Source organism: Cupressus sempervirens, chromosome 3 (assembly GCF_028749045.1).
Source record: "Cupressus sempervirens isolate cs-2001-9-10 chromosome 3, ASM2874904v1, whole genome shotgun sequence".
Classification (NCBI taxonomy): domain Eukaryota; kingdom Viridiplantae; phylum Streptophyta; class Pinopsida; order Cupressales; family Cupressaceae; genus Cupressus; species Cupressus sempervirens.
In genome coordinates, this window is record NC_143120.1 from 446,925,735 (window position 1) to 446,937,913 (window position 12,179).

At 38.4% G+C, this 12,179-nt stretch overlaps 1 protein-coding gene across 5 annotated transcripts in view; it reads left to right on the forward strand.

Annotated features, from left to right (window-relative positions):
* The window catches only part of LOC149566992 (uncharacterized), a 117,151-nt gene extending 105,199 nt beyond the window's left edge, over positions 1–11,952 (forward strand). For all 5 annotated transcript variants that reach the window (XM_089820200.1, XM_089820202.1, XM_089820199.1 and 2 more), the window contains 3 exons: positions 10,905–11,119; positions 11,247–11,355; positions 11,480–11,952. In XM_089820200.1, coding sequence (XP_089676326.1) covers positions 10,905–11,119; positions 11,247–11,355; positions 11,480–11,569 — 414 coding nt within the window. In that variant the 3' untranslated portion in view covers positions 11,570–11,952. The remainder of the gene's footprint in view (positions 1–10,904; positions 11,120–11,246; positions 11,356–11,479) is intronic.
* The last annotated feature ends 227 nt before the right edge of the window (positions 11,953–12,179 follow it).

The window sequence follows — 12,179 nt, forward strand, 5'->3', positions numbered from 1 at the left end:
CTTACCGATGGCAACCTAGGTACCGCTCCAATGGATTAGGCCAGCTCTACTCCTCTTGTAACTTACAACACAAAGCCTGGTGAGGCTTGAAAATGACAGTGCTGCCATGAAAATATTTGTTTCTAATCTATCTGCTACGGTTTCTAGTCTGGTCATTGAAAACACTGAACTATGTCACCTGATCAATACCAATATTACACAAACCAATGCCAAGGAATCTAATATTTCTTAACTTAGGGCCAAGCATACATTATCTACCCATGATAACCTCATTGTAGAAATTAATAAGAAACTTCAGTCGTGAGCATCGGTTTGCATCAATAGTAACAATAGTTTCCCTCTTCCTAATAGTATCGAGGTGCTAGTACAGTCCAAAATCACTAAAGAAAGGTCACAGAGACTGAAAGAACTCAATCTTAGAGTCTGCGAGCTTCCATAATTGTCACATGATCCTATGGCGGTTATTGGTACCTTCCTTGGTGAATACATGGTTCTTTCAGGGATCGTCTTAGACCTTGGTTTGGGGTTGGTTATGCTTTGATTATTTGATTTAAATCTATTGTTGACGGCCTTTTTGCTCTCAAAGAAAGATGTAAGCTTTTCCCATTGCCTTCTAAGTTATATCTTGATGAAGATTTGACCAACTTGCAAGTTGCTAATCTTAAACAATCTAGGATCTTGGTGGCTGATGCTAGGAAAAATGGTAAATGGGCTATAATCAATAACTTAAAGGTTGTCATCAAGGACTCTTTCCCACTCAGCTGGTCAAAGAGTCAGCCTAAGGCTACCAAATGATGGTTACATAACCTAAGGATGTGTGGAGTTTCTACAAATTCTAACCTTATTGTTAATTGCTTGAATGGAAATGACTCTTTCTGGCCTTCACTTGGGCTTCTATTTGATGCATTAGGTACCTCAAAATTATTCTGTCTTACTGAGATCAACGAGAGCGCAGTTCGTCCCTTTCCATGCATTCCATGTTTTTAGTGGTTTGTGTGTCTGATTAAGACTAGATTTTGGGGTGCTTAGTCCATGATAACATCTAGAGATAGGTTTCGATGCTTCACTTTGATACTTGGGCTAGATTCATGTGGATTCGTGTTCGCCACATTACGTGTCATCTTAGGGATCTATTTATTGTAGTTTGTTACTTCCCCCATGCTTCCTCCTATGTCATTCATAATGACATTGATGGAGACCCATACACTGATGTTTTTGACAACATCTCTCTATTTTCAATCAATGTGAACATTCTTATTCTCGGGGATTTCAGTGCCCATACACAAATTGGACAGATTCCACGTCATGACAGAGCCATTGACTATTTTTGCATAGAGGACATTGAGTTTGGTGTGTTCGACCTTCATAGATCGTTTGTAGATTCCTCGGGCCCACTCACCAAGTATGACAAACACCTTCAACTTTGTGAGTCCTCTGCTCTTGTGATTTGCAATGGGCTCCATAGCTTTTCAAGATCTCATGCTTTAACCTATAAACCTCATTGTGGTGGGGCTAGCGTAGTTGATTATGTCTTATCCTTCCAGCCTTTCATTCCCTTCATCTCTTGGTTCTCCATCACCCCTCTCCTCTTGGCTGACTACTCTCTCCTTTGCCTCTCCTCTCGCATCAGATCCCCCCCTCCCTCACCTCCTTCCCTCGTTTCTTCGCCCCCTAGCCCCTTCTTCTTGTCCCCCTTCCCACACCCTTCTCCAATTTGAGGGTGGCGACCCCGAGCTCTTTTCCTCACATCTCACAAAAATCCTTCTGGTAGACATCCCCCACCTTCTCCCACTCCTTGTGTATAGCCCCACCTTGCTCTCTGGCATGTCTTTTTTTATTTGGAAGGTTTCCTTGCTACCCTTCCCTCACTTGGTCCCCCCCACTCGACTGTAAGCCTAGACGTTATTGTCCTATAAACAATTGGTATGATGCAAAGTGTAATACTTTTCACTCTCACCTTCATCCACCATCACCCTTCTTCCCCTCCTTGTAGTTTTCTTATTGCCTCCTCCTTGCTGGAAGAAGCTCCATTTCGTTGCCCATTGTAGATTCCCTTCTGCTCTTCCCTCCTTTAGCCCCCCAAGTCTTTCTGTCACACCCTATTTCCCCGTTACTCCACTCCCCTGAGCTTGTGTAGTGCACCTTTTTCTCTGATTTCTCCTCTTTGTACAATATTCCCGACCAACCTCTCATCCAACACACCCCCTCTTCCATGTGCTATCTTTTCAATTGTTCGATATTTTGGAGGCCATCGTGTACATGAGTACTAGCAGGGATGCTGATGAGGAGGGCTTTCAGGGTGAGCTCTTCAAGCTTGGTACTTCAGTTCTTGGTTCTCATCTCGTGGTTTGTTCGCAGTTCACTTCCTCTTGGTCACATCATATCATCCATCTAATCTATAAGGCGGGCCTTGCCGCAAGTCCTAGTAACTACGAAACTATTATGACCGGCCACACTTTCCCAATGTTGTATGCTATGACCCTTAATACCCTACTTCATAGAGAGTTCAATCAATGATAGGCTAGAGCAAAGGGCAAGTGGGTTTTAGATAGGATTACCAGACTATGGACCACATCTTGAATCTTTGCACTATCATTGAGGATGCTCGCTCTTGCTCCTTAAAGATCTATTGTTGCTTTGTTGACTTCTGCAAAGCCTTTAATACAGTCCCCCATTGGCACTTTTTTGGAGACTTCGGGATGTCGACATCTCCAACATAATTATCAATGCTATCATGAGACTTTACGAGTTGGTGCTTGGTCATCTTAGGACTCCTACTAGCTTCTCTTGCTTCACTAGTAGCTCTATTTGGGTGAAGTAGGGGTGTCCTGTATCCCTTACTCTATTTGGGATATATAGTAATGAGCATAAGGACTTTCTCTTTGGTCACCTTCTTGTGAGTGATGGTTGCCTTCTACACCATGTACTGATTCATATCTTGCTCTTCATGGATGATGTGGTTTGTTTGGACTCCTCCCTTAAGGGCCTTTAGAGACAATTGGATTGCTTGGCCTCCTTTTGTGACATGAGACAGTTATCTGTGAATTCGGATAAGACTAGGTAATGGTCTTTAATTACCTTATGACTTCACTTTTCAGGGTTCTGAGGTTGAGATTGTTCTAGCTTATACTTACTTAGAAGTTAGTTTCTCTGGTCCACGTTTTAGCTAGAGGCCTACTATCTAGCCGCCTATCCACAAAGGGTTTGGTTCCATTTGCTCTTCTTGAGAGACAATGCTTCAAACATCACTTCCAAAACATCTTGTCTAAGATGACACTTCTTGCTTGTGCATCCCACAATTCTTTATGGTTCTATGGTTTGGGGGACTTCTCTTCTAGAGTTTGATTGGACCTCTACCAAGTGGGTCTAGATACTCCTCCTTTGGCAGTTTATCATATGTAGACGGTCCACACCTCATAGTATTGTTCTTGCTAAGTTCAGGGCGTACCCCTAATGCTTGAGGTCATCTTTGACCTTGTCTGGTTCCTCCATTGTCTTCGTGGCTTTGTTGACTCCGAAAAGGGTTGCCTAACATATGCATAGCTTGCCTACTATTCATCTGAGTCCCTTGCTTTCTTTGCTGCTCCTTCCAATCGATCTCTTGGGTGGTTTGTTGGGGCTGCTTCCCTTTTCAGTACTATCAGGATCTCAATTGAACACCTTCCTTCTCTAGATGCCCTTCTCACTTTCTCCCCACTAGGCAAGGTTTGAACAAATGTGTCAGAGATGATATCTATAGATAGTACATTCACACCACTTGGGTCAACCCTCATGGAGGCTTCGACAGAAGATGACTTTTTATGCTAAGCACTTTTTAAGGTTTAGGATGGTATCATTGTCCGCCCTTTGTATACTTCCTGTCACTAGAAACACTCCCTCAGGATTCCTGTTGGATCTTTTAGAGTTTGTTCCCATCAACTCTGTGTCGAGACTGACCACTTGTTGGAGATAGGTGACAGGGTTTGTCAGCTTTGCACTCTTAGTGAGGTGGAGTCAACGGAGCACTTTATCTTCCATTGTCCTATCTATTATCAGATCAAAGATAGGTTCTATTGTCTCTTCAGAGATTCTTGCTCCCTTATGTCCTTCAGGTGCACGAATTAGTGATGTGTGGCTCTTTATCTTTAGGATGCTATTTGTTTGTAGGACCACTCTTTTTCGCGCCCCTTGTGCCCTTTATCGAATCAACTCATTGCTTCTTTCTTCCTAGAGATGGTTCACGACACCAAAAGACACTTGAACTTTTCTTTTTGGCCTAGATTTGTAAGACCCTGGAGATCCTATTTACACAAATAGAGGTTCAGATCCACTCCCTCTTCCGGTTTGGGACACCTCTAGAGGTAGCGGCACCGTCGCCATCGTCCCACTACCACTACCACTACCACATCTACGGGTCACTCCTTTGTTCGGAGGTTTTTCTTGGTCTCTTTGGCATCGTAACGGTGTTTGGCATGGTGGGGTTACCGTCTTGCTCCTTCCACCCCTTCAGTTGTCAAGGGTTTTGCTTGTTCCTTCCCTTTCTTCTTCTTGTTGGTTTATGTTCACTGTTTGGTGTTCCTACCATTGGTTCTTTTTGTTGCTCTCTCAGTCCCTTTAACCCGTTTGTGGTCACTTGTTAGACATTAATAAAATCATCTTTATCTTTACCATTTTACATCATCTATGGTTAAAAATATATAAGTAGTATTTAATATAGTTTTCTGATAAAAATATGAAATTTAATCATTGGTTGTTTTAACTAATAAACATTGTTATTTTAAGCCTTGGAAAAGGTATTTTGCAACATGTAGACATCTTGTCCTACAAAACTTAGTCACTTTCTGCTTAGGAAGTTCTACATATTACTTTCCAACCAACAACATTCTATCATCTTTTCAAAGTTCGTGTTGATCTCTAAGGTGGCATTAATGGAGGCTATTTGCCAGATTTAAAATAAGCACAAAGAGCCCAATCAATAATCCTCATGTGCTATTTCTATGTTGTCTACAACAAACTGAAATTTTTGTATTTCATCCTTATCATGATTGTGGCAAAGTTATAAGTCTTCTTTTTCTTATCCGCTATCCAATATACTTATCATAAGAACCAATGAAACGAATGAATTCGCTTCAATGTCTTCCATTATGCATCTTGTTAAGGTAGAATGCCAGATGTTAGTTTTCCCTATTTTCAATGGTCCGATGCGTGAAAGTGTGTGGAGAGGTGCAATCCAAACCCAAAGCCTAGGATTGTGGAAGGCTTGATTGCATCGGATTCTTATACCCTCAGAGGCCAGAATCTTTTCCTTCAGTGACACCGTGTGTATTGACTTCTTCTGTAGAGTGGAGTCAACAATGCAGATGTGATCACACTCAACCAGCCAATGAAATCAGAGGGGCGATGAAATATAAAGGAGCTGCTGATCAGGAATGAATATGGATAAATCTTGTAGCTGGTCTGAAATGAATACGAGGCCCATTTCTATGAAACTGTTGTCTAAAACGCTTTTAATGAATTAACATGCATTGAACTCCTTTCCAGAGGATGTTGTTTAGGAGGATTGTACAACTACAGATAATGAGTGTCTTTCATCAAAAAGAATGTGGGAAGTCTCCCTCATACACAAAATGGTATGGAATGCATGCAGGGATGTACAATTCATAGATGACTATAAATGGATGCCATCACCACTCTGAAATGGATTATATTAGTCGGGTGTGTTCATGTGTAAGAAAAGCTTGCGTATTGACAAAAGACCAGCGTTGAAATGGTTTTGATCCATTCCATCGGAAATTGTTATACCCGCTAGTATCAAATTTGGGAGCCTAGCGGATCCTTTTCTTTGTGATTTGTGGAGGTTTTAATCTGAAATGGATATGCTCAGCTTGGTTTGAATAACTATACAAATTTTGTTATCCCACATTGATGGTGTGGTGCACTCCTTAGTTGTTTTTATGTAGAATCACAAACACAACAAGTGTCTAAAGCACTCGTGCTTTATGACAAGGTGTCCTCATGTGGTGGGGCTGGCTTGACAAGTTAAGTAAGTTTTGACTAACGACGATGTTGATGAGGTTGATGAATTGGTGACATGGCAACCAAATGGGCAAATCCAAAAGTGACACATATCAAGTAACAGGAAAAAACGTGACATCACAAGGCAAATCCACAGTTAAGAAAATAGGGTCATGATGTTATGCAATTTGGTGAGCACTACTTCTCCATGGTTGGGACTTTGCAAGATTAAACATGCAGTTTCTAATATAGGTCGTGATGTTGCATTAGGCGGTCAAGCGCACCTTCCCTGGTCAGACAATGCAGTTAGAAGAAAATGTTGCGATGCTACGACCAAGGTTAGTGCACAACTTCTCCATGGTATCCAGTAGTTTTCGGTTAGTGGTCGCAACCTTGCAATGGTTAATGTGCGGCTAGGCCTCAAGGTTTCGAGGTCCTGCTCTTTTGACACATGGCAATGTGGGTCCCACTCAGTGATGATGTGGCTGATGACACAGATTGAGGAGCAAATCACAGGTCACCACATGTCACTTCCAAATTAACAAGATTGACCAAGCATGAAAGTTGGAGGGAAAGGCAAATTGAAAATTGAAAATCAAATATTAAATGATTCCAAACTAGGGTTGAATGTGCATCATCAAAATGGGTCTATATTATTATAAAGTTTTAACTTTATAATAAATTAAAATATTTTAATTTGTTGAAGAGTATTATACATCCATGGTTTGCAACTTCAGATGGACGTTCGCACTATTATATACTGTTGGAAAGAGGAAGAAATGAACTTTCCATTTGTGCAGTTAGATCAAGTGCAGGTAGAAATGGTAAAGAGATATTCCAAGTTTTGTCATAGCAGGGTATTTTCCTTGTTAAATCTTCTTGGTTGTTTGTGGCTCTCTCATGGCAGATAGAGGCATCATTTGAAAAAACCATCATCTGGGTATGGGCCAAATGTGGAAATGAAAGTTCCACCATCATTTTGTCATTGCATACATTTGGTGGGACTTTTAGTAGTGATTTTAGAGGCAGATCAGATATTCTTTTCAGCAAAGGGTTTTTCATCATTCTGAAGATATTTTCTCAGTTTGTTGCAACAAAATGATGAGATCTGATTCTTCAATGAGAGGAGAGAGGTTTTGGCTTCAAGGAAGATGAAGAATGAAGACAACAAGTGGCATGATCAAATCAAATCCGACCCTCTTTCTCTTTCTATATCTTCTCATTCTTTTTCACTGTAAAGGGTTGGTTCCAGTGCATTGAGAAAGTTCTCAAGTTGTTATTCCACCATTATTCAACATTTTCTCTTTCCTAAACAACAAATTTATTTCCTTGACCAAATAATGAAGTTGCAGTTATAGTCCTAGTTTATTGTATGTTACTCATGAATTATTTTATGCATCTTGATGTATTTAGTTTCAAAGAAATGAATACAAAGCAGCATTTACCATATATCATTCTGAATCTTGTCTCTTGTCCTTGAGTTGTGCAACTTTTTGTGGTATGTGGACAAAGATCCCAGATCTCAGTTGCAACTTGTTTTGAGTTGTATATCATTGTGTGTTTTGCTGTTGATTCAAAGAATCAAGTAAATGCTTAGCATATTTTGACAGAATTGTTGAATTCATGGAAAGATTCTGATGAGTAGAGGATTCATAATGAAGGCTGATGTCTAATTTACAAAGTAAATGGATAGATTTTTAAGATCATGATGTATGTATTGATTTGAGTAACACCCAATGGATAGGGCACTGATCTCAGTTGGGAGATCGCATACTTTTGTTGTTTCATATCTGGGATATGCTGAAATCATTTATAATAAAAAATCCATTTCCCTTTGATGTTTGTAGAGCTGAAAAGACTACCCCCACTTAGCTTGTGAATCTCTAGGTTATGTAATTAGCTACTGCATACCTATTGTATTGCATAAGTGTAGAAGATCAAAGGGTTTCATCTTCTTTGTATGGATTCAAGAACGTGTTAACATTGGTCATATTGTAGGAATCCAAGGTCTACCCGCCTAGGTTTTGCAGAGCCTGAAGAGAAGAAGGATGGTTGCCTTATAGTTGGCCCAAGTTCTATTCAAGTGCATTCATCATAGGAATTAGCTACCCTTAGATGCATTCTGTCTCAATTATCTGGTTATTCAAACACTGTTAAATCAAGAGCCAACACCTTCGCCATATTTGTTCCTCCTCATGAGTAGCAAGGCATAGGTCTCCCTTCGCCACGCCCTCCTCGATCTCCTCTAATTTACTTTCTATCTCCTTTGTCTTCTTGAAAATGTCTCCAAAGGAGGACTTGTTCCAAGCCACAACCTCCCTTCTAATATTCTCTAGCTTCTTGGCTATGTGAAACAAAGTTGTACCTTGGACCCTAATATTCCACCATCGAGCAATATAGTCCCTAAATTGAGGATGGGAATGCTACATGATCTAATATCTGAAGGGTTTCATCCGCTTGGGACGCCTACTCATCTAGTTAAACAACATAGAGTGGTCTGAAACAGTACTAGGAAACCCATGAAGAGATGTTTAAGGCAGAATATCCCAGTCAGCCGATAGGAGCACTCTATCAAGTCTGATTTGGATAAGATTGTGTCCCAAACAATTATTGGACTAGGTGAATGGGACTTCCTGTAAATCAATGTCAAAAGGATCGTTCCTCCTCAGGAACCCATCCAGATCATGCATACTCTCTGAGAAGTCCTCAAGTCCACCAAGCTTTTTTGAGGGGTATAGAGGAGTATTAAAATCCCCTGCACATATGACTTTAGACCCCTTACAGTTGTCAATACATAGAGAGACATCCTCCCAAACCTGCAGTCCCCCCGCCTCCCCCCCAGCATTAGGAGCATAAAAATTAATGAGAACCCAGTTACTGACATGTAAAGCTTTAAAGTTTCGGCATGACATGTAAAGCTTTTCTTACGGAAACACGTTTCTATCTTCTTGAGGGTGTTTATAATGTGTTAAAATAATGCACGTAAAGAATAATCCCCATGCCTTATGGTTCGTTATGTAGGCTACAATTTAGTTTAATATGGTAAAAGAGGTGATATCATTCAAATTCATATAGGGAAGAAATAAGTATTGGCACTATGTGTGGGTTTTATTAAAGAGTGTTTGTAGGACTGAGAATTTCATTATAACTAGAAAATGACTAGAATGTATTTTTAGTATTCTTATTTTTTATTATATTATTATTTTCTTATATATTTTTGAATATATAAAATGTGAAAAAATATTCATTTGATTTTATGTTTTACTTTGGTTTTTTATTAAAAGGTTCTTTACATTTTAATTAAATTTCTTATTTTATTTTCTTGTTTATATTTAGTTAATATGAAAATAAATTAAAAATTGAATTAAAATGAAAATAATAATTAAAAATTTGTAAAAAATAAAATATAGTTATTTCAATTGGTCTCCTTATCTTTTGATTGAATGACTTTGATTTTTTCAAGTGACATTGTTTATCATTAGATACGAATATATCTTTTCACAACCCAAAAAGAAATAATATATCTTTTGTTCAACTTAAGAAGAACACTTAGAAGGGTGAGAAGAAGGAGAAGGACAAGAAAAAGAACAAAAGCGAGGATGAGAAAGATAAAAAGGAAAAATGAGGAGAAGAAGAAGAAAAGGGAGGAGGACGAGAATGAAATAAAAAGATAGGAAAGGGATGGAGAATGTTGTGAAGGAGGAGGAGAAGACCAAGATGGAGGAGGAAAAGGGGGAGTTGAAGTGAAAGGAGGAGGAGGAGGGAAGAGAGGAGAAGATGAAGAGCGAGATACTAAACAAGAAGCAAAGCGAGGAGGAAAAGGAGAAGATGAAGAAGAGAGAGAAAGAAAAGAGGAGAAAATACAGCGAAGGACTCGAAATAAGAAGCAAAAATAGGAGCAATAGAATGCCAGTTCTATATCTTGCTTTCGGCATATCCATTGAACCTCCTTTAGGTGCAAATGCTAGTATTATTCTAAAAATCAAAATGCATAATCCAGCAAATGAAGCCGTCCAACAACAATAGTTGCATCCCAAAACATTTAAAATTTACTACTTTTTAATGATTTTCACGTATGAAAATTTGGTCATAGGAAGACTACACAAATTAAGTGCAGATGTAGATTACGTCATGAATGTATGACTTGCACAACAACCAGGTCTCAGCCCAACTCTTCTGTCAAATCTCTGACTTCAATAAAACACCTGAACATGCTTGAAAATCTTCTCTAGTACAAATCTTGACGTTCCGCCTATCTTTTAGCATTTCATTTGATTGTCTTGTAACAGACATCCAAATATAAAACACTGAAGTAGTTTTCAATAATGCTTTATTAAAAGAAAATTCCTACTTAGATTGTTTTTGTCTTTTCCAAATGCTTCTGTCTCATACCATTTGAAGAATACAACTCTACTCCTGACAGGGGGTGTGAATCAGTAGTAGATTAAATTTCCATAGCATGTATATCACCTGTGTGTAAGGTTTGAAGGTCTCACATTTCCATTTTTGTGTAACCACCAATTAATGGTCTCTGGACATGAACATATAGTATTTGTTTAACAGCTGTTCACCACCATTTCTTAGTCATAGCTTTCTATCGCTTGCTCAGAGTCCAGACCTGACTCGAATGTTATTTTAACCTTGTTAATGGTTACGCTGAATCCCCGTGTTTATGAATTTATGATCACCGTACCTGTCTCATCAGTTCTTGGTTACAAATTCACTGGAACTTACTATGAAATCTTTGACTGCAAGTATTTTTTTCTTCACTTTTGATTTCGTAAGATTTCAGAGCTCATATCGATTATTTTATGCGAGTAGGTCAAGTATATTGAATCTACCTTTATTGTCACAAGTTGAAAATTGCAATAAAAATTTGTTAATTCAGCTGTGTCTGCCACAATTGTAAGGTTATGGTAGTGATGGAGAAGCAAAAGGTGTCGGAAATGGAGGCTGAGACACAAAAGAAAATCGCTGTAACAGAAGCTAAGAAAAATTCAGAGGTCAGCATGATTATTATGGAGCAAATGCTAACGGAGAAAGAGAGCATAAAGAGGCAACAAGAGATAGACAATGAAATGTACTTGGCTCGTGAAAAAACTCTTGCAGATTCCAACTATTACAGGTATGCTGCTTAAACCTTACATTTGAATGTAAAAGGCTTACCCTGTTTGCATAGATTGAAACTGGAGTTCATCATCAGGTATTATATTTATCTTTGAATCGTGGAGTTGCAATGGAATATCTTTCAGGGTCATGAAGGAAGCCGAAGCAAACAAGCTAAAACTTACTCCTGAATTTTTGGAACTGAAGTTTATTGAGGCCATTGCAAATAATTCAAAAATGTTTTTTGGAAACAAGGTAATTTGAAAATTTTAGAATCATATTACTATTTTTATTTCTACACTTTTTATTTTTAATTATAGTCAACAAATGTAAATTAAAAGATTTTTTCTCACATAAGACCATTTAATCTGCTTCACAGGTGCCAGATATGGTTTTTGATCAGAGATTACTAGGAAACTTTCTTACCCAAACTGCAAAGCAGAGAAAACAAGAATTAGAAGAAGACTAAATAACCCATGTGATTCCCCCATAACGTCATAAGTTAATACTCTCTGAACAAACTTACCTCAACTCAAATTCTGGATAAAATCTGGAGAAGTAAAGATTTTTCTGTAATGGAATTCAAACAATGAAATCTATCTATCTATTGGAGGAATATAGATTATTATGCAATGAAATTGTGCTTCCAGAGATGGTATATGAAGTGATAGTGTGTCTACAATTGACAAATTCAATTGCTATAAGTTGAAAACGGTAAATGTTATCCCAAAATACAGTGTAAGTTCAATGATGTGCAGTTGTCAGTGTAATGAAGGAAACAGATGATTAGCATTTGAAACCCCACTTTAAGTTGCCTCTTTGATTAACTTGACTGCAATTTTATTGCTTGTACACCTTGTTCAACTATTTATAGTTTTAACCAGCATAAAATACCAGTTCAGTAACTTGTATGCCTACAGCTTACTTAGAAAGACGGAACATCTCAGCTAACAATATTTACCTGTGCTTTTTGAAAAGATAAGAACTTTATGTCATATGTTTTTAAAATATCAATTCAAACAAGAGTTTGAATAATAAAGATCAGTTTTTTTGAAATAGTTGATTTTTTTCATTTCATA